Source organism: Nansenia antarctica (assembly GCF_963989245.1).
Source record: "Nansenia antarctica genome assembly, chromosome: 17".
In the NCBI taxonomy this organism is placed as follows: domain Eukaryota; kingdom Metazoa; phylum Chordata; class Actinopteri; order Argentiniformes; family Microstomatidae; genus Nansenia; species Nansenia antarctica.
The window spans coordinates 27,810,376-27,835,369 of NC_137687.1; the positions used below are offsets into that span (position 1 = coordinate 27,810,376).

The 24,994-nt window shown below is 46.9% G+C and overlaps 1 protein-coding gene across 1 annotated transcript; it reads right to left on the minus strand.

The window, feature by feature from the left end:
- Positions 1–21,161: 21,161 nt before the first annotated feature.
- On the minus strand, positions 21,162–24,240 carry LOC308172529 (kelch-like protein 33; the record flags this gene model as incomplete). The annotated part of the gene is made up of 4 exons (XM_080547427.1): positions 21,162–21,681; positions 21,923–22,093; positions 22,312–23,263; positions 23,400–24,240. 4 exons carry the CDS (start codon positions 24,238–24,240, stop codon positions 21,162–21,164), a joined length of 2,484 nt encoding a protein of 827 aa, XP_080403553.1.
- Between the last annotated feature and the right edge of the window lie 754 nt (positions 24,241–24,994).

The window sequence follows — 24,994 nt, forward strand, 5'->3', positions numbered from 1 at the left end:
GCTGTATAAATGGAAAACATCTAGCTACTCACTTAGAACATCTGCAATCTGGCCTGGGGCCTCCTTTATTAGTCTCCAGTGAGCGGCGACACTGATGAGCCCTTTAGATTTTTCTTGGCGAACCAGCTGGCGCCTCGCCATAAGATCCCTGCTGAGGTCCTTCATCCTACATTGTAGTTCAGCCCTGATCCGGTTGAGGGACTTTTGGGAGACCCTTACAGGCTCTGGGGGCATCTCCTTCAAATACTTAAGGAACGACATGACGTCTATCACGTACTGTCGAACCGTAGTGACAGCAAAGCCCTTCGACTGGAGCACGCCAACCCATCTAAGACAAATACATATTATTTATTTATTTATTATTTTTAGGTTAGCAGGGGGACACACATATGGGCAATTTGGTAAGTCCAATCCACCTAGCATGCATGTCTTTGAACTGTGAGAGGAAACAAATGCAGGTAACAGCCCATACAAATGGCAAACATGTTTTTCTCTTATGTTTACTCACTCCCGAGCCAGTCTTGTGTCACTGAGGTGACTCATTGAAACGGGCGGGATCCCCCCTTTAGCCATATGCTCCACAAACGTCCTTATGTGGGTCTTTTTTGCGCAGCATTTTCTTTCTGCTTCTTCGAAGGATTTAGCCCTGTGACGTGACTTTGATATTCATTTAGAATTTTTACTGAAGAAGACAGAAAAGTTCAGATCAGTCAGAGTAATGAAAATGCAGAATAACCTAAACTAGAATTTAAGTCTATAAATAAATAAAAATAAATAAAAAAACAACAACCACAACCTTCAGCAACCACACTAATAATGGCATTATAATTACACTTACTGTAACCAGGAACGCTGGCTGGGTTCATTTTGGGGACCAGGGGTTGAGGGTCCGGGGGTTGAGGGTCTGGGGGTTGAGGGGCCGGGGGTTGAGGGGCCGGGGGTTGAGTGCTGTGGGGGCAGGGGATGATGTGGTGGGTGAGGTTGAGGGGCGAGGGTACCTCTCGGATGACCTCCGGGCCGCCTCAACCACTGCCTCCTCATCGATGGTGTCAAGGTCACTGACCATTGGCGGGGTTGGATTTGTGATCCTCAGGATGGCCAGCTCCTTTCAAATATACAGGTCCTTAGCCCTCTTCGTGTAGGCCTCCACTGCTTCAGCCTTGGGAAGAAATAAGAAGAGCTGAGAACCTTTTCGGTACCACTTTACATTACAGCTTGGCAAGAACAGGGTATTGACAGGTTTGGGATGTTGGTGGGTGGGTTGGTTATAATGAGTGGGCTACTTATAGAGGGGTTGTTGGAGAGTGTTGGGCAGTTATAGCTGGTGGCCATAGTTGGGTAGTTGGTGAGTGTGGAGTAGTTTTAGTGAGTGGGGTATCTGTAGTGGGGTGAATGTTATGATACCACTAGGAAAAGAGTCAAGTGTGGCAGAACCCCAGAACAGACGGACACAAGAGGCAAAATAACAATAAAAGGATTTATTAAAATGATGGACAAAATAATACCTACTCTAACGGGGCCTAAGTGGGGGGAATGTGTGGATGCCAGGGAACTAGAAAATGTAAATGAGGTGTGAGTGGGACTGTACTCTATGTGTCTGGGTGTGAGTGTCTAGTGTGCAAAAAGCTAGTGTGGTGTAGATATGTAGATGAGTGAAGTGTTGAAATATGTACGTGTACTAACCAGTCCAGAGCAGAGAGGGGGAATAGTCGGCAGGCAGGGGGGGGGTTAGGCAGGAGAGGATGTCGGCAGGCAGACGGGGGGGGGGGGGGTTTGGCAGGAGGGTTAGTCGGCAGGCAGGCTGGGACATAGGCAGGAGACGTAGTCGATAGGCAGGCAGGGGTCTAGGCAGGGAAGGCAGGTTCCACATGGGTAAAAATAATCAAGCGTCGGAGGAAGGTCTCTGGGGCTTCTTATAGGGCTGCCTCTTCCTGAGTTGATAGCCACCTGCTGTGGAAGGTCCAGCTGTCTCCACTTGAGCCTGATGAGGCTCAACGAGCGCCAACGAGGCAGGAGGGGGTGGAGCCGAAGAGGGATTCACAACAGTACCCCCCCCCTTAGGGGAGGCACCTGACGACCGTCCTGGAGCGTCCGGGTGGGCCTGATAGAAATCCTCCAGTGTGGGGTCGGCGAGGTAGGACGGGGGCACCCAGCTCCGGTCTTCGGGGCCGTAACCCACCCAGTCCACCAGATACTGGAACCCCCGTCCCCTATGGCGGACAGCCAGTAGGCGGTCAACCGTCCACACCTGGTCGCCATCCTACAGGACCCGGGGAGGTGGGGGGGCTGGAACGGGGGGGGACAGGGGGCTAGTGGAAACAGGCTTGAGGAGGGACACGTGAAATACTGGGTGGACTTTGAGAGCAGGGGGAAGGTTCAATCGAACCGTTGCAGGGTTAATAATCCGGTCAACTGTGTAGGGCCCAACATAACGGGGATTTAGCTTACGGGAGGAGGTCTGGGCGGTCTGGAGGGGCAGGTCCCGGGCCAACAGCCAGACCTTCTGGCCGGGACGATAGGCCGGGGCTGGCACCCTCCGCCGGTCGGCACAGCGGCGGGACCGCTCAGTGGCCCGCAGCAGAGCGGTCCGGGTGGTCCTCCAGATGCGCCGACACCGGCGGAGGTGGACCCTGGTGGATGGGACTGCCACCTCCAGCTCCTGTTGGGGAAAGAGAGGAGGTTGATAGCCCAAAGAGCATTCAAAAGGGGACATACCCGTAGCGGAGCTCTCCATGGTGTTAATGGCATACTCCACCCATGGTAGGTACTTGGCCCAGGAGGCGGGGTTGCTGGTGGTGACACAACGCAGGGCTGCCTCCAGGGCCTGGTTGGTCCGCTCGGCCTGTCCGTTGGACTGCGGATGGTATCCAGAGGTGAGGCTGACCCATACTTGGATGGTTGGAAAGTAAAAAAAAGTTCACACTGGGTCAGGAACCCTCTGCCCAGATCAAAGTTCCCTCCAAAGGGTCGAGGGGTAACCAGGTTGGGCTCGGGTTGGGCGGGAGCTCGCCCTGGGGAGGCTGGAACCCCCGGTGAATCAGCAGGGGGAGCAGGGACTGCAGCTCCTCCAGGGAGCGTGTTCAGCCTCAGCTGGATGGAAGCCACCGCAGAGGCAAGAGTGCCCATCTGGACAGCAAGGGAGGCGAGAACAGCTGAGGCGGAGGTGGACGACTCCTGGAGCTCAGCAATGTTTCCCTGAACGGAGGGGAAAGCTTTGCTCAACTCTGCCTGGAGGGACGCGAGCTCGGCCGCGTGGGCGGAAACAAGCTCGTCAACAGAATGGGAAACTGGTTTGGGCTTAACTGCGGGCGTCTGGCCGCCCGCCTGTCCCGAGGTTCTGCCTTGACTCATTATGGCTTGATTATTCTGTTATGATACCACTAGGAAAAGAGTCAAGTGTGGCAGAACCCCAGAACAGACGGACACAAGAGGCAAAATAACAATAAAAGGATTTATTATCCAGTACACACTCCTCTTGTGGGCGTTACAGTGGCACAGCCCTGCCTTCGTCCACACAGAACACTCCAAAGCTACTTTATCACAGATGTAGCAGAAGCACTGGGAACAGAACATGTGGTTACTGCCCACTGGGCCTCCGGTCTCACTGTCTGTAGCAATGAAGGGGTGTGTGCAGCAGTCATATCGTGCGTGGGGCAGCACCTCGGCTTTCTGACAGTATATGACCACCAGGTCATCTTCATCCGACAGACTCAGATCTGACACCGCTGTGTTAGCTTGGTTATTTTGTTCTTCCACGATGAAGAGCGAGTCGTTGTTGTCAACCGAGCCGTCTTCGTCGTCACTGCTTAAAATGATCACGATGTCCTGACAGTCCTGCTGCATCGTCCCAGCTACGACCTAACCCTAACCTGCCTCTCGTTTCGCACCCAGTGACTTTTTCGCGGTTTGCTCTACCAAACTCCGAACCGGATATGACACTACCGGATATCTTCTTCTTCTTCTTCTCTGAAATATCAGACTTCCACCTCAAGCAGAGTGCACGATAGTCATATGCAAAATCTCGCAGACATTGGGTGGGGGTCTGGACCATATCCCTCAGTTTCTCCTCCACCTCCGTCTTGTAATCAGAGGTAAGAAATGCACCATGGAAGGCTTCTTTAAACTCTGTCCCGTTGCGGACCTTCTTTTTTTCCACGGTCCACCAGCTGTGGGCTGGTCCTTTGAGAACAATGGACAGCGTTCCAATGAGTTCTGGATCTGAGAGCGATCTGATCGATAGAAATGTTTCACACTTCTCAATAAAGTTCATCACATCTGATACTTCCCTTGAACCCCCAAAGACTGGGAAGTCCATCCTGATAGGAGGCTTAGTAAAGTGTACAGGCCCACCAGCTGCTTGGCTGAGAGGAACCCCTAGTGGTGTGGAGAGGCTAGTGTCAATCACCAGAGAGGGTTGGCCGAAGCTGACCCCTAGTGGGGAGGGGAGGCTAGTGCCCATCCCAATAGAGGTTCGGCCAGGGGTGACACCTGGTGGTGAGGGGAGGCTAGTGCCACGCCCTGCAGAGGTTTGGCCCTGAGAGGTCAGGCTGGAGGAAAATGGTGTGTGTCTAATAGAGCTACTTGGGCCTTGACTCACAGGGGCATTGCTAGGGAGATGAGCTTGGGCCTGGACTGAGCTACTTTGCAGGCCATAGCTGGATGGATGGGCTTGGATTGAGCTAACAGCGACTTGGCCAGGGGAATGACTAGTGTAGGGGAATGTCCTCTGAATAGCAGGGGTGTAGGCACGAATCATCCGTTGAGTCTCTGCTTTCCACGTCTCATCCCGCCTCCTGAGACAAGCAACTATTTGCTCATCAAGATGTTTAAAAGAGGTCGCGACCCATGATTCCATGTCTTCCATTTCCCTGGTCACATACTCCCTTAGACCTACTTCCCTGTTTATAGCACTGTCCACTGATGAGTTGAATCTCTCCTCCAGGTCATTCACTTTGTCGGTAAACAGACCAACAGTTTCATTGAGGGCTATGAGTATGGAGGTGGATGCATCTTCCTTGGCATCGTCCTCCTCCCCCTCATCTTCCTCTACCCCGTCTGCTTCATCCTCATGGGATATGTATAGTGAGCTCAGCAGTGATGTTACTTCCCCTACAGGGTTTCGTCTTGTTACCCAATGGTCCCTGAGCTCTGGAGGAACAATACTTCCTGTGGGGGAAGACGTAGCTGACCGGTCATCTGTGTGGCCTGGTAGCCCCTCTGCCACAGGCTCATCTGGATGCTCCTCTGCCACAGGCTCATCGATTTCCTGATCACTCATTCTGATTAAATATATATCTTGTATTTATTTTTTTATTTATATATATATATTTTTTTTACCATGTATTATTATGCACTGTTATCCCAACAACAATCACAGGATATACACTTCTAGTGCACAGTCAACATCAAAATTACTTCAAGGAAAATAACAAATATAGTGAATGGATATATTCCATACCCGTACTGGCCACCATCTATAACAATCAGACCTGTAATGAGCAAATCTGGGCTATAGCAAAATCGGATTCTTTTATGGATAATGTCAACTTCCCTCTGCTAAAGTAATGAAATGATACATGACATGAGAAAAATGGCTTTGGTATCATCAATCAACTGTATTTCGAAATCAAATGAAGGTTCACAACAAAATACACACAACACAAATAACAATCCCCAACCCATCCCGTTTGTCCGCCATGCGAACTATAGCTTAATCAGAGAGAATGAGTCCCAACAACCCTAGCCTATTAGGTGGTTCCACTTGGTTCCATGCTGAATCAAAGTCATTTACTAGTCCAACGCAGGACGGAAAAACGTACGGCGCAAGGAGACTGATCAGTCCCAATTAAACCCCCCCAAAAATGCAATTGCACAAAAATCCAAAAGAAAACAAAATAGATCGGTCTCACCCGCTCCTTGGAGAGATGTGGAACCGCGATGAGCGTCGAGCAGAATTGGCTTGGTCAACCCTTGCGATGACCCTTGCACAGACAACGGTGATAAAAAGAGTCTCTGTGATCTCCGTGGATAAACCAACTCGATTTCCCCGGATCAATCCCTCAAACCTTTGTCCGTCCGTCTGGTAACCTTAGCCGCTGCAATATTTAAACTGGCGCGACTCGTACATGACTCTCTCCCAAACATTTCTCTCAATTCTCCCTCAAAAAACCTCCCTTGCTTCCTACTCGACCCCTCCCTTATAGCAGACAGGTGCCTCCAAAAGTGCGTCTTCCCCAGATTAACTCATACATTGCCAAATGGAATTCGTATAGAACATAGACAGAAACAAATGACATTTCAACAGACAAATGCAGAGCCCGACAAAATGATGGACAAAATAATACCTACTCTAACGGGGCCTAAGTGGGGGGAATGTGTGGATGCCAGAGAACTAGAAAATGTAAATGAGGTGTGAGTGGGACTGTACTCTATGTGTCTGGGTGTGAGTGTCTAGCGTGCAAAAGCTAGTGTGGTGTAGATATGTAGATGAGTGAAGTGTCGGGACGATAGGCCGGGGCTGGCACCCTCCGCCGGTCGGCACAGCGACGGGACCGCTCAGTGGCCCGCAGCAGAGCGGTCCGGGTGGTCCTCCAGATGCGCCGACACCGGCGGAGGTGGACCCTGGTGGATGGGACTGCCACCTCCAGCTCCTGTTGGGGAAAGAGAGGAGGTTGATAGCCCAAAGAGCATTCAAAAGGGGACATACCCGTAGCGGAGCTCTCCATGGTGTTAATGGCATACTCCACCCATGGTAGGTACTTGGCCCAGGAGGCGGGGTTGCTGGTGGTGACACAACGCAGGGCTGCCTCCAGGGCCTGGTTGGTCCGCTCGGCCTGTCCGTTGGACTGCGGATGGTATCCAGAGGTGAGGCTGACCCATACTTGGATGGTTGGAAAGTAAAAAAAAGTTCACACTGGGTCAGGAACCCTCTGCCCAGATCAAAGTTCCCTCCAAAGGGTCGAGGGGTAACCAGGTTGGGCTCGGGTTGGGCGGGAGCTCGCCCTGGGGAGGCTGGAACCCCCGGTGAATCAGCAGGGGGAGCAGGGACTGCAGCTCCTCCAGGGAGCGTGTTCAGCCTCAGCTGGATGGAAGCCACCGCAGAGGCAAGAGTGCCCATCTGGACAGCAAGGGAGGCGAGAACACCTGAGGCGGAGGTGGACGACTCCTGGAGCTCAGCGATGTTTCCCTGAACGGAGGGGAAAGCTTTGCTCAACTCTGCCTGGAGGGACGCGAGCTCGGCCGCGTGGGCGGAAACAAGCTCGTCAACAGAATGGGAAACTGGTTTGGGCTTAACTGCGGGCGTCTGCCATCATTATGGCTTGATTATTCTGTTATGATACCACTAGGAAAAGAGTCAAGTGTGGCAGAACCCCAGAACAGACGGACACAAGAGGCAAAATAACAATAAAAGGATTTATTATCCAGTACACACTCCTCTTGTGGGCGTTACAGTGGCACAGCCCCGCCTTCGTCCACACAGAACACTCCAAAGCTACTTTATCACAGATGTAGCAGAAGCACTGGGAACAGAACATGTGGTTACTGCCCACTGGGCCTCCGGTCTCACTGTCTGTAGCAATGAAGGGGTGTGTGCAGCAGTCATATCGTGCGTGGGGCAGCACCTCGGCTTTCTGACAGTATATGACCACCAGGTCATCTTCATCCGACAGACTCAGATCTGACACCGCTGTGTTAGCTTGGTTATTTTGTTCTTCCACGATGAAGAGCGAGTCGTTGTTGTCAACCGAGCCGTCTTCGTCGTCACTGCTTAAAATGATCACGATGTCCTGACAGTCCTGCTGCATCGTCCCAGCTACGACCTAACCCTAACCTGCCTCTCGTTTCGCACCCAGTGACTTTTTCGCGGTTTGCTCTACCAAACTCCGAACCGGATATGACACTACCGGATATCTTCTTCTGTCCCGAGGTTCTGCCTTGACTCATTATGGCTTGATTATTCTGTTATGATACCACTAGGAAAAGAGTCAAGAACAGACGGACACAAGAGGCAAAATAACAATAAAAGGATTTATTAAAATGATGGACAAAATAATACCTACTCTAACGGGGCCTAAGTGGGGGGAATGTGTGGATGCCAGAGAACTAGAAAATGTAAATGAGGTGTGAGTGGGACTGTACTCTATGTGTCTGGGTGTGAGTGTCTAGCGTGCAAAAGCTAGTGTGGTGTAGATATGTAGATGAGTGAAGTGTCGGGATGATAGGCCGGGGCTGGCACCCTCCGCCGGTCGGCACAGCGACGGGACCGCTCAGTGGCCCGCAGCAGAGCGGTCCGGGTGGTCCTCCAGATGCGCCGACACCGGCGGAGGTGGACCCTGGTGGATGGGACTGCCACCTCCAGCTCCTGTTGGGGAAAGAGAGGAGGTTGATAGCCCTGCGTTTTTTGTGGTACAAGGACATCAAACTGGCCATCGTGGAGAAGTACAACAGCCACATCCCCGAACTGGTGCAGCGCATCTACGGCTGCACCGAGAGCCACCCTCAGAACGCAGATTTCATCCTGGGGACGGTCCACAAAGCCAAGGGGTTGGAGTTTGACACGGTGGTGGTCACCGACGACGTCGCCAAAATCCACTGTGCCCGCCACAACTTAAGTAGACTAAGTAGAACTTCAGTGTTCAGAGCTGATAATGTCCCCGAGGACGAATGGAATCTGCTGTATGTGGCGGTGACGCGGGCCAAGAGCTCTCTGATCATCACCAAGTCCATCACCAACCTGCTCACACTGGCCGGGGAGTACTTCCTGAGGTCAGAGGTGACCGATGACCTGCTGACGGAAGGCCAGCCGCCCCTCTGCTCCGTGCGGGGGTGTAAGAACTCCATCATGGCCGACTCGGCCATCGTCATGCGCAAGCTGCCCATCCGATACATGGAGAGTGCAGACTCTGGGGATCCAGTGTGTGAGAGCTGTGTGTGGCAGCGCATTGGCCCCACCGCATGTCTTCTGGCCCCACCAGAGAAGCTCCAGACTTTGCCCCAAACACAGGAGCGCCTGGAACCGCCCGCCCACTTTGCCATCATCTATGCTATCTTCCTTGATATCTCTGCCAACGAGGCTATCTTTTAGGAGTGCCTTGACCCACCCTTCTAAACCCTGTCAGTCAGACTGATCAACCGTGCTGATTGGATGTTGGGATAGAAATGAAATCATTCTTATATGTGCAATATGTATGTTTTTAAAATAAAAACATTACTGTGAACTTAAAAAAATAAAATAAAAAAAAAGAGTGCTGGTATCTTCCTACATTTGGCGTCTACCACCCACAGAAACCCAATCAAATCAGGGTGGTCTTCGATTCCAGTGCCCAGTACTTTGGTGTTTCCCTCAACGATGTGCTCCTCAATGGGCCTGACCTCAATAATACCCTCCTCGGGGTCCTGCTACGTTTCCGGAAAGAGAAGGTCGCAATCCGGGCAGACATCCAGCAGATGTTCCATTGCTTCCTGGTGAATGAAGATCATCGCAACTACCTGCGTTTTTTGTGGTACAAGGACATCAAACTGGCCATCGTGGAGAAGTACAACAGCCGCATCCCCGAACTGGTGCAGCGCATCTACGGCTGCACCGAGAGCCACCCTCAGAACGCAGATTTCATCCTGGGGACGGTCCACAAAGCCAAGGGGTTGGAGTTTGACACGGTGGTGGTCACCGACGACGTCGCCAAAATCCACTGTGCCCGCCACAACTTAAGTAGACTAAGTAGAACTTCAGTGTTCAGAGCTGATAATGTCCCCGAGGACGAATGGAATCTGCTGTATGTGGCGGTGACGCGGGCCAAGAGCTCTCTGATCATCACCATTACGCATTGCGTAATACCATCCCAAGTGATAGTAAGTAAAATGCACAGACACGATAAAACCACCTTTGAAGACGGGAGGTTGTAATGGCTCTCTTATCAATGAACGTCTCGATGAGAAAGGTTGACGCTGTGATCAAGACTGTGCTGAACAAGCTGGCTGGGCTTGAAGATGTCCAAAAGATTTCAAGCAACCAGCTGAAATCACAGCTTCTGCTTGAAGCTAGAGGTCTTGCAGACATCCAGTTTGGAGAAGCTCTTCTCACTAACAGCTGGAACTACTTGCACGGGGATGGAACATCTAAATTCCACAAGCACGACCAAGGTTTTGAGGTGACTTTAGGGTGTGGGAAAACAACGACTATGGGTTTACTGGAGCAGAGAGGAGGGGACACAGAGAGAACAATGGAATCCTTCATGCACAGGGTTAAGGAGCTGGCTAGTGTCATTGAAGAGGGGACCACGGAGGAGAACATGGCAAGAACTTCTGGGCTCTACTACAATTTTCAATCCCAGGTCAGGTAAGACTTCTGGTTACAGATTTGCCATTTTTATTACTACACTATTTACTGTAATTTCTGTCCTGTGTAATCATGCCACTTAAGGGCAAGAGATCTCAGGCTGCAAAGCTACGCTACACTAAATTGGACCTTTTTTGATACACGCTTTCAGAGTCCAGGTCATGGATGTCAGGTCATGGAGGTTTGTGACAGTGAATGTGCACAGGGGGTGTGTAGTCTACCTGTGTTGTCATCCCCACGCACAGCTCAGTTTCAGGTTCAAGAGCATAGTGGCAGTGTGATGGGCACTTTTGAAAATGACGGCATACAAGAGCCATGCATCCTACCAAGTGAGATATCGGTGCAGGCGTCAATTCATCAGGGTCATAGTCGCTATGGAAGGTCCGCAAACACACAGTGTACATGCATGGCTCTGACATTTTTGGCATACCACAATGAGATTGATGACTTGAGGGAGGCTGAACTGGACAGCATACTGGACAAGGGCAACAGCTTGTATGTCAAAACTGTAGAAGAGCTAAAACAAAGAAATCTGTATACACACCAGCACTTGACAATGGAAGAACTACCACTCATAGTTGATACTGACCAACATGAGTACAACGTTGTTAAATCTCATGTGGAAATGGGATTCGTGAGAGCCAAGGCAGACCCAGACAACGAGGCTTGGTTTTTTGATCTCCCCACAAGACTTCAGTGTCTCTCTGTCTCGGCCCCAAATGCATCGTGCGAGTGTGGCGCAGAGGACCAAACCGCAGACCATGTTATCCGGGATTGCCCGGTGTACCACCCACCCAACGGGATGCATGGTCTGTCGGTATTAATGACGAGACGATGACGTGGCTTCTGGAGGGGTGTCCAGAAATATAGCCCGGGTGAGCCCCTCAACCAGGTCTCGGGGTGGTAAAAGGGTAAAAGGGTGGTAAAAGGGTAGCCCCGAGCCTGGTGGAGTGGAGAGGTAAAACAACTACCCATACGCCGAAGAAGAAGAAGTGTTTCTCTGCAGATGTTACACACGCAGTGCTTACAATAACACCGTATTGCATTGCTGTGTTCAGAGACAAGTCTGGGAGATATGGAATGTTTGATTCTCATTGTCGAAATGAGTATGGGCTACCTGCCACTGGAAATGGAAAAGCTGTTATGATCACTTTCACAAAGTTGAGTGATATGGTGGCAAGGATTGATAAGTTGTATGAATTGCTACTTACAGACAGCATAGGCCTTAGAGAGAGTGGTCACGAGAGTGGTCTCTCCTCCAGAGGCAGAGAGAAAGATTGATGAACTTAAACACAAAATGAAATTCTCTGTTGACAGTTGTCACAAGAAAACAAGAAAAATTACAGATCAAGGAAATGCAAGACCTGAATAGCACATTATTGGAGCTGGAAGAAATGCAAAAACAAATTGAAAGAGAAAAGAAAGAGTTAGAGCAACTTAAAAATGCACAGACACGATAAAACCACCTTTGAAGACGGGAGGTTGTAATGGCTCTCTTATCAATGAACGTCTCGATGAGAAAGGTTGACGCTGTGATCAGGTGCCCTTTTTTATATATTCTTCCTGTAAAGCGCATTCTGACTTTAAACTGTATGTTACAGAGACTTTGAATCATACATGCAAATGTGCTTAGGTTATCTATGTGGTTAGGGTATCTGCTCACTGTTTCTGTTGTTTTTTTATGTTGTATATTCTATGTTTTTATACTGTATGTGGTGGATTGTACAGCCACAGTTCTACTCCTATTCTCCTCCCGTGGGGTCTGGCATTGGAAGCCAGTACACTCTGACTGGAGAAGGCAGGATCACAGCTGTGCGTGTGTGGGAGACAAACAATAACTACATCACAGGGTAAATATCACAGGAATACATTTGTCTTCTCTCCTTGCAAATGCAAATACAGCTAACATGTTAGTTTGAAATGTATAGTTATATCAGACAAATTAAATATAGTTATATTGTATTATCATTGCATTTCGTTGTCTGGTACTTCACTGCATTGACAATAAAGTTTAATCGAATCTAATCTAATCTAATTATCACAATACGATCTCTATTGTGCTTTTTCAGCTTCCAGTTCCGCTACGACTTCACATGGTCTCCCGTTGTGGGATACAAGAGCGGCACTGAGCAGGTGATGGAGCTCTTTGAGGGCGAATACATCGTTCAGGTCTCGGGGAAGTACGCTCACTATATCCAAGTAGTGGTGTTCACCACTAATAGGGGGCGCACTCTCTCTGCGGGCCAGCCTATTGGTTCCTCCTACAATCTGTACCCCAGCCACAGCCAGGCTGAGCTGGTCTTCATCAGTGGACGGGTCCATGGTGGCATCACTTCCATTGGAGCTCACTGGGCTGTGGTGAACAGTGCCCCAAACAGCCTGCACTGACAGAGACAAGGCAGAGTTCCAGTTCTGGTCTGTGGAGCTAGCTAGCTACCACTATTATTGGAGGCTAGGCAGGACAGATGAGCTCATCTATCCTCTCTCCAATCCATTATCCATTATTATTTTTACTTTTTAAAGAAACACTTTTAATTTCATTTATTATTTTGAGCAAGACAAGCTGTATCGCTTTTATCTTTGCTTTCTGCTGAACATTTCTGCTGAAAATTCTAATAAATTCCATGACACCTGTAATTAAAGTGACAACAATCTCGACAATCTCCTTCTTCACGGTTCTAATAGGATGCTCTATCAAGACAAAGCAATAGTTCCCTAATAATGGGTATAGTCCATTCAGTGGCTATGTAGTGGATTGTTATCTTGGTATATTATGGTGATCTTGACCAAAAAATAAACCAGGTTGGTGCAACCCAGCCTAAATTAGTTTGGTCTTTACTCTAGCTAAATCTAATGACAACTGAACAAAAAAAGAGAAGCAGAGCAAATATTAGTAAGAAGACACACACCCTTCCACTCACTGTCCCACAGTTGGTGAACTTTTACGCTAGTGACTAGATTTTACGCTAATCAGGAGGACAATGTGATATACTTCCAGTAACTAACGTTTACGTTAGTAACTACAGGTACCTAGTGACTAGATGTTACGCTAATCAGGAGGACAATGTGATATACTGCCAGTGTCTAACGTTTACGTTAGTAACTGTGCTTCAATCCACACATTTTTTTTCAAATGATTGTTCATTTGCTCATTGTTTGTTTCTTTGTTGGTCTTGGTAGGTTTCATTGTTAATTCTTGTAATATATAAATTATTTTGTGCAAATTCTGGTTGTGCGCCGACCATCAAGTGTAATTTTTGTTGATGATGAATAGGGGGCAGGTAATTATAAGATTTTCTTCTTCCTGCTCCTTTTTTGCCCATGGGGAAATTAATTAATTGTATAGGGCACATAAACATGTATGATAATCTCATGTGCAAAAATAAATAAATGAAATGAAATGAAAACATAAGGAGACACCACACATCCACTCTGCTCGTTACGGAAACAGTCAGTTACGTGTTCTCCGCCTTCGGAACAATCCCAAGTGCAAAGGTGGCGACGGAGGGTGGACACAGCCAGGGCCACGGCTCCGGGCTCTTCTCCTCCCCTGAGGCGGTGGCCACCATGGCCGTGGCTGACATGAACATGAGCCGCTGTTTGTGGGCCTGCGCAAGCTCTGGAGAGAGCCATGGTTAAACGGGTTAGGTCTAAGATCACCTCCACCTGCAGGGATTTATCAGAGACCCTGCCTCACCATGGCGTCTCAGCCTGACCCTTCTCTGAGCAACATCGTCTTTGTTGAGAACGGAGACAAGTCTATCGACAGCAACGCTCTCTACCACACCTTCTCTGCCTTTGGGAACGTTCCTATCAATAAATAAATGGGCCAGAGGTCTCTGACTTCACCATACCAGGAGGCACTAGAAATGTTCTTCCAGAAACCCAGAAAAATTCACTGCAGCAACAAAAGTTGCACACTATGTGGGTAAAGGAGTTGGTCTTATCTGATCATTATAATAATAATAATAATGGGTATAGTCCATTCAGTGGCTATGTAGTGGATGGTTATCTTATTGCGATCTTGACCAAAAAATAAACCAGGTTGGTGCAACCCAGCCTAAATTAGTTTGGTCTTTACTCTAGCTAAATCTAATGACAACTGAACAAAAAAAGAGAAGCAGAGCAAATATAAGTAAGAAGACACACCTCCTTCCACTCACTGTCCCACAGTTGGTGAACTTTTACGCTAGTGACTAGATTTTACGCTAATCAGGAGGACAATGTGATATACTTCCAGTAACTAACGTTTACGTTAGTAACTACAGGCACCTAGTGACTAGATTTTACGCTAATCAGGAGGACAATGTGATATACTGCCAGTGTCTAACGTTTACGTTAGTAACTGTGCTTCAATCCACACATTTTTTTTTCAAATGATTGTTCATTTGCTCATTGTTTGTTTCTTTGTTGGTCTTGGTAGGTTTCATTGTTAATTCTTGTAATATATAAATTATTTTGTGCAAATTCTGGTTGTGCGCCGACCATCAAGTGTAATTTTTGTTGATGATGAATAGGGGGCAGGTAATTATAAGATTTTTCTTCTTCCTGCTCCTTTTTTGCCCATGGGGAAATTAATTAATTGTATAGGGCACATAAAAATGTATGACAATCTCATGTGCAAAAATAAATAAATGAAATGAAATGAAAACATAAGGAGACACCACACATCCACTCTGCTCGTTACGGAAACAGTCAGTTACGTGTTCTCCGCCTTCGGAACAATCCCAAGTGCAAAGGTGGCGACGGAGGGTGGACACAGCCAGGGCCACGGCTCCGGGCTCTTCTCCTCCCCTGAGGCGGTGGCCACCATGGCCGTGGCTGACATGAACATGAGCCGCTGTTTGTGGGCCTGCGCAAGCTCTGGAGAGAGCCATGGTTAAACGGGTTAGGTCTAAGATCACCTCCACCTGCAGGGATTTATCAGAGACCCAGGTGCGGGGCCCCAGCCTCCGCTGCCTACTGCCTCACCATGGCGTCTCAGCCTGACCCTTCTCTGAGCAACATCGTCTTCGTCGAGAACGGAGACAAGTCTATCGACAGCAACGCTCTCTACCACACCTTCTCTGCCTTTGGGAACGTTCCTATCAATAAATAAATGGGCCAGAGGTCTCTGACTTCACCATACCAGGAGGCACTAGAAATGTTCTTCCAGAAACCCAGAAAAATTCACTGCAGCAACAAAAGTTGCACACTATGTGGGTAAAGGAGTTGGTCTTATCTGATCATTATAATAATAATAATAATAATAATAATAATAATAATAATAATAATAATAATGGGTATAGTCCATTCAGTGGCTATGTAGTGGATTGTTATCTTGGTATATAGAATAGAATAGAATAGAATAGACTTTATTGTCGTTGTACAGTTGCCTATACAATGAAATTGTAGTGGCTCTTCCGAAGGTGCAAAAAAACAGAAAACATATTCACAAACATATACACATATAAGATAAACATTTATGAACATGTCTTATGTCCATTGTTCAGTGTTCTGATGGTCCATGGGTAGAAACTGTTGGACAGCCTGTTTGTTCTAGCCTTTATGCTCCTGTACCTCACTCCAGAGCGCATCAGGCTGAACAGGTGGTGACCAGGGTGGAGGTGGTCTTTAAGAATCATTCCTGCTCTGGAGAGGCACCGAGAGCGTGCCACGTCATCCAGGGGACAGCCGATTATTTTTTCTGCTGACTTCACCACTCTCTGCAGTCTCTTTTTGTCCACTACTTATGGTGATCTTGACCAAAAAATAAACCAGGTTGGTGCAACCAAGCCTAAATTAGTTTGGTCTTTACTCTAGCTAAATCTAATGACAACTGAACAAAAAAAGAGAAGCAGAGCAAATATAAGTAAGAAGACACACCCCCTTCCACTCACTGTCCCACAGTTGGTGAACTTTTACGCTAGTGACTAGATTTTACGCTAATCAGGAGGACAATGTGATATACTGCCAGTGTCTAACGTTTACGTTAGTAACTGTGCTTCAATCCACACATTTTTTTTCAAATGATTGTTCATTTGCTCATTGTTTGTTTCTTTGTTGGTCTTGGTAGGTTTCATTGTTAATTCTTGTAATATATAAATTATTTTGTGCAAATTCTGGTTGTGCGCCGACCATCAAGTGTAATTTTTGTTGATGATGAATAGGGGGCAGGTAATTATAAGATTGTCTTCTTCCTGCTCCTTGTTTGCCCATGGGGAAATTAATTAATTGTATAGGGCACATACAAATGTATGACAATCTCATGTGCAAAAATAAATAAATGAAATGAAAACATAAGGAGACACCACACATCCATTCTTCAGGATTCTTCTTGGATTCTAGTGACAACCAATCATTTGAAAAGAAGTTGAAATATTGCACGTTACTGCATGCTGCTGCTACCGCCATTTCAGCTGTGTGAGCCGACTCAGTCGAGCAAAGTCAGTGCTTTTTGTAGTAACGTTAGGCCAGCCTAGATCTTGGATTTAACAGCCTTGTTCGTATTGTGTGTGGTGTGCTCCGATATTCCCATTTCAGCACCCCACATACATAAAGATTACCGTTACGACAGTCTTTAGTTTCATCAACGAAAACAGTTGTTCACACACGTATGTGCTGCCAAACATAGACGGCGTGCGAGCAACTTGGGTGCGCAGCTCAGGCATTGTGTCGGGGATGAAACGAGCAAACTCAGCAGCGCCACGGACGCCATTATTTTGCCTTCAGTGTGTCATTACAGCTCCATTTGGAGATTTGCTGGTGCACTTTCCACGTCAACTGCAAATGGATTGCTGAGCAGTTGAAGCCTGCTTTTTTGGGCTTCAAAGTCGGAAAATCTCCGCCTGAATTCGGCGGTTTGTCAGCAAACTGTGTACTCGGGAACACTGTGACTGTCCTGCTGCTGCTCATGACGAGTACTGAAGTGAAGAGAAGACGCGGGGTCGCGCTCGCTCGCGGGCACTCGGTACGCGCCAATGCACTCGCAGTGCATCTTGGGACTTGTAGTATTATGGTGCTGCGGGCACATAATACTGCGGGCCGATTTTAATAGTAATTAAATATCATCCCGCGGGCGAGAGAGTAAGTAAGTAAGTAAGTAAGTAAGTAAAGCTTTATTTATATAGCACCTTTCATACAAGAAATGCAGCTCAAAGTGCTTTACAACAGGAATAAGAACATAAAGTGAATATAAAAACATATATAAAAACATATACACGCATAGAATGAATATAAAAGCAGGGGAAAACACTAAAAAGAAAAGGTAAAACAGTGTTTGCGCTCTCTAGCGCAACCTTCTCCACCTCGGAGAGACTGATTGTTTCCCATCTTCACACCAACTTAAATCCTTTGCCTATGAAAATATTTACTACCACTTGCCTAATGGCAAGACTGGGCTTTATTTTATTTCCACACCTATTTAAGTCTTTCGCCTATGAAAATATTTACTACCACTTGCCGAATGGCAAGACTGGGCTTTATTTTATTTCCACACCAACTTAAATCTTTGCCTATGAAAATATTTACTACCACTTGCCTAATGGCAAGACTGGGCTTTATTTTATTTCCACACCAATTTAAGTATTTCGCCTGTGAAAATATTTACTACCACTTGCCTAATGGCAAGACTGGGCTTTATTTTATTTCCACACCAACTTAAATCCTTTGCCTATGAAAATATTTACTACCACTTGTTGTTATTACCAAGTCCAGGGTGTTGCCATGTTGATGCGTAGCATGGTGTATGTGTTGTGTAAGTCCAAAACTGTCCAGTAGGTTCAAGAGCTCTATGCTTTTGGGGTCATCCTTCTTATTAATATGAATGTTCAAATCTCCATTCAAGATTAATCTATCAAATCTAGTGACGACAATTGAGATAAGTTCTGAAAATTCTTGCAGGAATACTGATAATGAGCATCTTGGTGGTCGATATACTGTAATGATAAGGACTGGTATTTCTGCTTTGAGCTCAAGAGCAGGCACGCGGGAAGGTATTTTGACTGGGGGTGCTGAGGTGCTGTCTATATACGCTACAGGGAAAAAAATTGCCAGGGAAAAAATTATAACGATTTCTCTCCCTCCCTCTCGCTGATTGCTCGTTCGCTCACACGCACACAGTGGCATAACGACGGGCCCCAATGCACGGGCAATAATAGTTAAGCACGCACGCACGCACCCACACACTACAACGACGTAACGTTAAATATTTTACCAACAATGTGTTGGAATTTACAGTAATTTCCACTCAGCTCACAGTGTCCCACAATGTCCACAAACATGATGTTGACCATTATTACAGACAGCACTCCATGTCGATTGTTATTGCCTCTTAACGGAAGCCCTTCGCTGCCGAAGAATCGGATGGATCTGAATATCAGTTCTAATACGTTTCTGGCCGTCTGTTGCTCTTTCTCAACAACGTCCGACAGTAGAGCATTAATGGGAGTGTTGTTAAGCGAAGCAAGCAACTGCATCAGCATCTTCTTCCAACTCCACTTCAATTGTTCTGGCTGATTTAGCATTTTTGCTAATTAACTCAGAGATTCCCTAGCAAGATATGACCATGTGATCACTAACATTAAAACTAACAAACACATTTTTACATTTATTACAAAAAACACATTTATTTTTATTCCCAAAAGCAACAATAGTTATTATATTGTTTTAACTTATTGTTTGAATAATATTTTTATTTTTTAAATTCAGGCAGGAGGAGCTCCTTCTGCCTGCCGCTAGGGGGTGCTGCAGCACCCTCAGCACCCCCCTTCCCGCGTCCCTGCTCAAGAGCATAATATTCGAATGATGTGACTTCACCCAGGTCAATGTCCTTGAAAACAACATTAGCTGAATAAATAGCTGCAATGCCTCCTCCTTTCTTGTTTTGTCTAATTGACTGCTGATAATTATAGTTTGGGAGGCACGTTTCTATTATGGTCCCTAAACCTTCGGTATTGGTTAACCATGTCTCGACTAAGAATATACAATCTAGCTTATTCTTGGTTATCAGGTCATTAATCAAGAATCATTTCTTTTTCAAAGCCCTGACATTAAAAAGAGCTAATTTCAGCTGGATTAACTTTGCATCACAGTTTGGATACACAGTTGTCTCACGGGTAACAGTTATTAGCCTTGATTTACGTACAGGATGTGCTGAGGGATAGTTGTAATAGTAATTAAATATCATCCCGCGGGCGAGAGAGTAAGTAAGTCTTGAAGTAAGTAAGTAAGTAAAGCTTTATTTATATAGCACCTTTCATACAAGAAATGCAGCTCAAACTGCTTTACAACAGGAATAAGAACATAAAGTGAATATAAAAACATATATAAAAACATATACACGCATAGAATGAATATAAAAGCAGGGGAAAACACTAAAAAGAAAAGGTAAAACAGTGTTTGCGCTCTCTAGCGCAACCTTCTCCACCTCGGCGAGACTGATTGTTTCCCATCTTCACACCAACTTAAATCTTTGCCTATGAAAATATTTACTACCACTTGCCTAATGGCAAGACTGGGCTTCATTTTATTTCCACACCAATTTAAGTCTTTCGCCTATGAAAATATTTACTACCACTTGCCGAATGGCAAGACTGGGCTTTATTGTATTTCCACACCAACTTAAATATTTGCCTATGAAAATATTTACTACCACTTGCCTAATGGCAAGACTGGGCTTTATTTTATTTCCACACCAACTTAAATCCTTTGCCTATGAAAATATTTACTACCACTTGCCAAATTTATTAAAAGCAAGGCGAATGTCGCTAGGATCAGAGATCACAGTCATTTACATTAATACTAAGGGGCAGAGCACTGGAAGGACGACTTTTAATCAAATTAATTGCATTCCAGAATTTGGCAGGGTTAGAGTATGAGGTGGTTATCAGATTCAGGACATATTCGGATTTAGCGTTCCTTACAGCTGAAGTGCACTTGTTTCTGAGCTGCCTGAAGTACAGCCAGTGTTGGGGGACACCAGTACGTCTGGCACGGGACCAGGCACTATTTCTGTTATTAAAGAGGGTAGATAGCTCATGAGTAAACCAAGGCACTATTTTTTATCCTAGTGGTTTTAAAAGGGGCGTGCCTATCCACAACGCAATTAAATGTACATATAAAGGATTCGAGAGCGTCCTCAATGACATCGAAAGAGCCCACGCAACCCTAGTCGCAGCCATCCAGCTCCCTCAGGAACAACTCTGCATCAAAGCGTTTGAAGTTCCTCTTGGTTATCACCTGAGATGTAGTCTTCTTTAACCTCACATCTCTCACACAGGCAACAGGACAATGATCACTGACTCCCAGGTCAAAGACACCACTAGTATATTTGCTGGCCTTATTTGTTAAAATTAAGTCTAATAATGTAGATTTCGAGTCATCGTTGAGGTTTGGTCTAGTTGGTTCTAAAATCAATTGTGAAAGGTTTATGCTGCAAGCAAGATCTTTAAGCTGTGAGCTGTCTTGTGTTTAAATAGAGATGTCTTGTGTTTAAATAGATCATAACACAATCTTAGTAAATATCTAAGGTCTGAATTCTTAATTGTTTTGCTAAATAGTTTTTTTGTGTGTGTGACAGCAGATTCAGTAGAATGGCCCATATATAACAAAAGCTTTAAGATAATGATATTAAATAACAAAGTACAATGCTGAAAAGGTTTCAGGAAGACAAGTTGATTCCCGACAATAATCTTTAAAGCTGACATTACCGAGAAATTTACTGTTTCACACTTCATAAAAAACCAACTTTACCGTAATGTAATAGCTCTCTATCCCACCCTGCAAACTCGCTCTCAGGTCACCGTCTGATAACACTTGGCATTGGGTTAGGGGGTGGATTGAGTTCTCACTGTCTTACGTGGGCGGGCAGGTGTAACAGACAGGCACGTATATCAGTGTTAGGTCCAGGAATCTTGCCCATGCTCATCCAGCGCTGGTTGGTGGGATCATAGCGATGCACCAGCCTGGACTCACTGTAGTCCTCCTGGCAGTATCCACCCAGCACATAGAGCTTCTCCTCCAGGACCACAGAGGCTGCGCCAACGTGGGGGACGGAGAGGGACGTGAGCGCATTCCAGGAGTCAGCCACAGGGTCGTAGACCTCACAAGCTAGTTGGTTTGTGTAGAACTTGCGCAGGTTACACATTCCTCCAACCACACAGAGATGGCCGCCCAGATTTTCCATGCAGTGCTGGGCCCTGTCCTGGTTCATGTCAGACAGGTAGGTGGTTCCTCTCTCGGGGTGGTACAGGAACATGGACACCAGACACTGGTACTCACAGTTAAACCCCCCTGAGATGAAGATCTCCCCGTCCCACACTGTAGAAGCGTGGCCACTCAATGCCTGGTCCAGAGGATGGGCGAAGCTGAAAAAAGAGAGGAATAAGCTGATGGTAGAAAGAGACATTCATGAACTGAGAAACCCCTCTCTTGATGTTTAGTTTTCAGCTTTTTAATAATAGCGAAAATGCATTTTTATTTAAAACAAAAAACAGCACTTTTCATCATGTCAAACAGCACTTAATTTATTGATTGAGAACGAACTTGTGTTACACGTTTCATTTAATTAATTCCATCTCTCAGCTCTGTTATTCTCTTCTATCTTACCTCCAGGAGTCTGAGTCAGGGTCATAGACCTCCACACTGTCTAGGTTGATGTTGATGACTTTGTCTCCTCCGATTGCGTAGAGGCGATCTCTCCGCACTACCACCGTTAAGTTACTTCTGTTCTCCTGCATGTCAGCCAGCCTCTGCCAGCTGTCCTGCATGGGGTCATATCTAATTGTATGTTTAGTGTGTGTGTGTGTGTGTGTGTGTGTGTGTGTGGTGGGGGGAGAGGTGGTGGGTGTGGGGGTTGACACACAGAAAGAGAGAGACAGAGAGAGAGGAAGAGAATGAGGAAAAAAGAGAGAAAAAATAGTTCAGTTTCAGTTCAGTTCAATAAAAAACATTTATTTATTTATATTTATTTGTGACTGGTCTTTCGCTTCCTTCACCTGTAGGCAGATTTCATTGTGTCAGTATTGGCGTAGAAGTCACATCCTCCGACCATATACAGCCTCCCCTCAATCACCCCCACGCCGTGCCTAAACCTTGGTTTCTCCGGCATCTCTCCCAGCATCCTCCACTCCATCTGCTTCAGCAGCCCTGTGCTACTGCGCAGAGCGTTAGCAAACCACAGCTGCCTGCTGGGAAGACGGTAGCCCTCGTCAGGGTTGAGCTGGTCCCCCCCAACCAGAACCAGGGCATCTTTGGGGAATCTGATCCGGCACTGGTCCTGGGTCTCAGGCAGACTGAAGCCAAACTCTCTCAGGGCAGATCCATACAGGTCCAATTCCATGTCTCCTCCGCTGCACTCCATGCGTAGGTTAATGGCCCGGACCTCCCTAAACTCTCTGAAGGTCATGAGTGGGAAACGGACCCCCTTCATCAGCTCCCCTGCCTGGCTAAGCCTCCCCTCTGGGGCAGCCTCCACCCAGTCAACCACAGCTCGGAACACAGCCAACTCGGAGGGAGCACAGAGGGCGTCACAACGGAGGATATCGAGCAGTTTCTCTGCTGGTATATCCTTGAACTTAGCGGTGGCTGCCACCTCTTGGAAGTGCCTCAAGACAAAGTCGTCGGCCGACTCAAGGAGCTCCGCCAACCCGTAAGCCTCGGCGAAAGACGCCACATCCAGGCAGGATTCGGCATCCATTTCCTGTTGCAGGAAGTTGAGGCAGAGCGAGAGGGCGGGCTGGAACTGGAGCTGGAGGGCGGTGCAGGTGATCTCAAAGACACCCCCCCAGCTGAGGTGGAGGGCCCCACTGTAGGAGCATCCAATCAGAGCCTCCAGCTCAGAGGCAGCCAGGAAGGGGAGGGCCACACAGGGCTGCTGGGATTCCCTCATCCCGCTGGTGAACATGCCCCGGAAGTAGTCACTGCTGGCAGCCAGGACAACTCTGTGGACTTGGAAAGAGAAAGCAGGATCTTTTAGAATATGTGACAGCAGCTGGTGAAAGCGAGAACAACTCGGCAACCAATCATGTTCAGACTTTTATTTAGAAAAAATTAAATAAATGTAAACGTTGTTTAGTCTACCCACCATGGAATGATGTCCCATCAGCCTCCAGCTCCACATCACAGCCCACTCTCTCTGTCCACAGCTGTCTGATAGCCTGAAGGCTGACCTTCATCTGTTCCGCAACAGAGATCTTCCTCTCTTTCTTTCCCCCTCCTCCATTCTTCATTCTCTCCTCCTCCTCACTGCAGAGATCCAGAACTCTGGCGACCCCTAGTGCGTGAGCTGCAGCCTGTATCTGGGCCAGTGTGTCTCTGCTCAGAGCTCCTATGGCCCCAGTATATGCAAACTCCAGCACCCCTGTCAGACCCACACACCCCACCTCAGGACCCAGGCCAATGGACATCTGTCTCTGGGAGGTTGTGCTATCACTTTCGCTCTCTCTTCTTCTCCTCTCCCTCTCTCCATCCCTCTCCTGCAGTTTGTGGTGGATAAGGGAGCTAACAGCAGCCAGGACAGGGGAGTGTGCGTTGATGCTCAGCCCATTGTCAGTGGTCAAAATCAGGTCAGTGAGGAGAGAGCAGTCCCTGAGCTCCACCAGGGCCTGGAACACCTCTCTAGGATAGGTGTCTCTGTTGTATGTAAGGATCTTCTCTTCCTTAACTAAACCTTCACCCATCTCGGCATCCTCCTCTTCCGTCTGGCTTATCGCGCTGTAATTCCTCCTCGTTACCTTTGCTCCCTCTTTCTCCTCATCCTCTCTCACTCCCATTCTCCTGTTGTTGTAGGCCATGATCCATTTTAAGTTCCTGTCGTCTTCCTCTATCCTCTCCCCTCCCTCTTTGATCATTATTCTCCTCCTCTCTTTGTCTCTCCTCCATCGTTCCTCACATTCCATGGGCACACATCGCGGAGTCATCTCCATGGCTGTTCAGACCTCAAACACTTCTTTATGCCTCTCTAGTGTGTGTGTCGGTCTGTCTGTCTATCACACTCTATTTACCACAGCTTATTTGGTCTGAAAGCATAATACAGAGTAACAACCCACAGTTTCTGTCTTTCTAGGTTTGTCCAGTTCTTACTCAACAACAACAACAACTCAATTCAGAGCTCTCTATCTCTCTATCTATCTATCTCTCTCTCTCTCTCTCTCTCTCTCTCTCTCTCTCTCTCTCTATCTCTCTCTCTCCTTTATAGGCAGGCTTCAAACATAAACAAGCTGCTATTCATAGCACCTAGGTCAGGAGGATTCAGTTGCAATACACTCTGGGTCCTCCTGCATATCACTGCATATAATAGACCAGAGAGGAAATCATTATACATTTAGTGGGTCACAAAAAAGACACAAGATAACGTAAGATAATTTGAAAAGACTGAACAGTTGGTCGATAACAATACAAAAAAATGTTTGTTCAGGTGACAAGGTAAGTTAGGCTCCATTAATACAATACTGAATTACTCTTTGGTTTATTAATAATTTCTGTTAGTAATTACACTCTCTCCTAATCAGTGAGTTGCATGTGAGAAGTGATTGCCTTACCTAATAAAACACTGTAGATGACGGTATATGTTACTGCTCTACTTCCTCAATAACCTTGTCTGTACGTGGAATCATAAAATATGTTTTTTCTTGTTTAAATGCCTTACACAGCCAACATACACTGCAATGGGTCAAATAA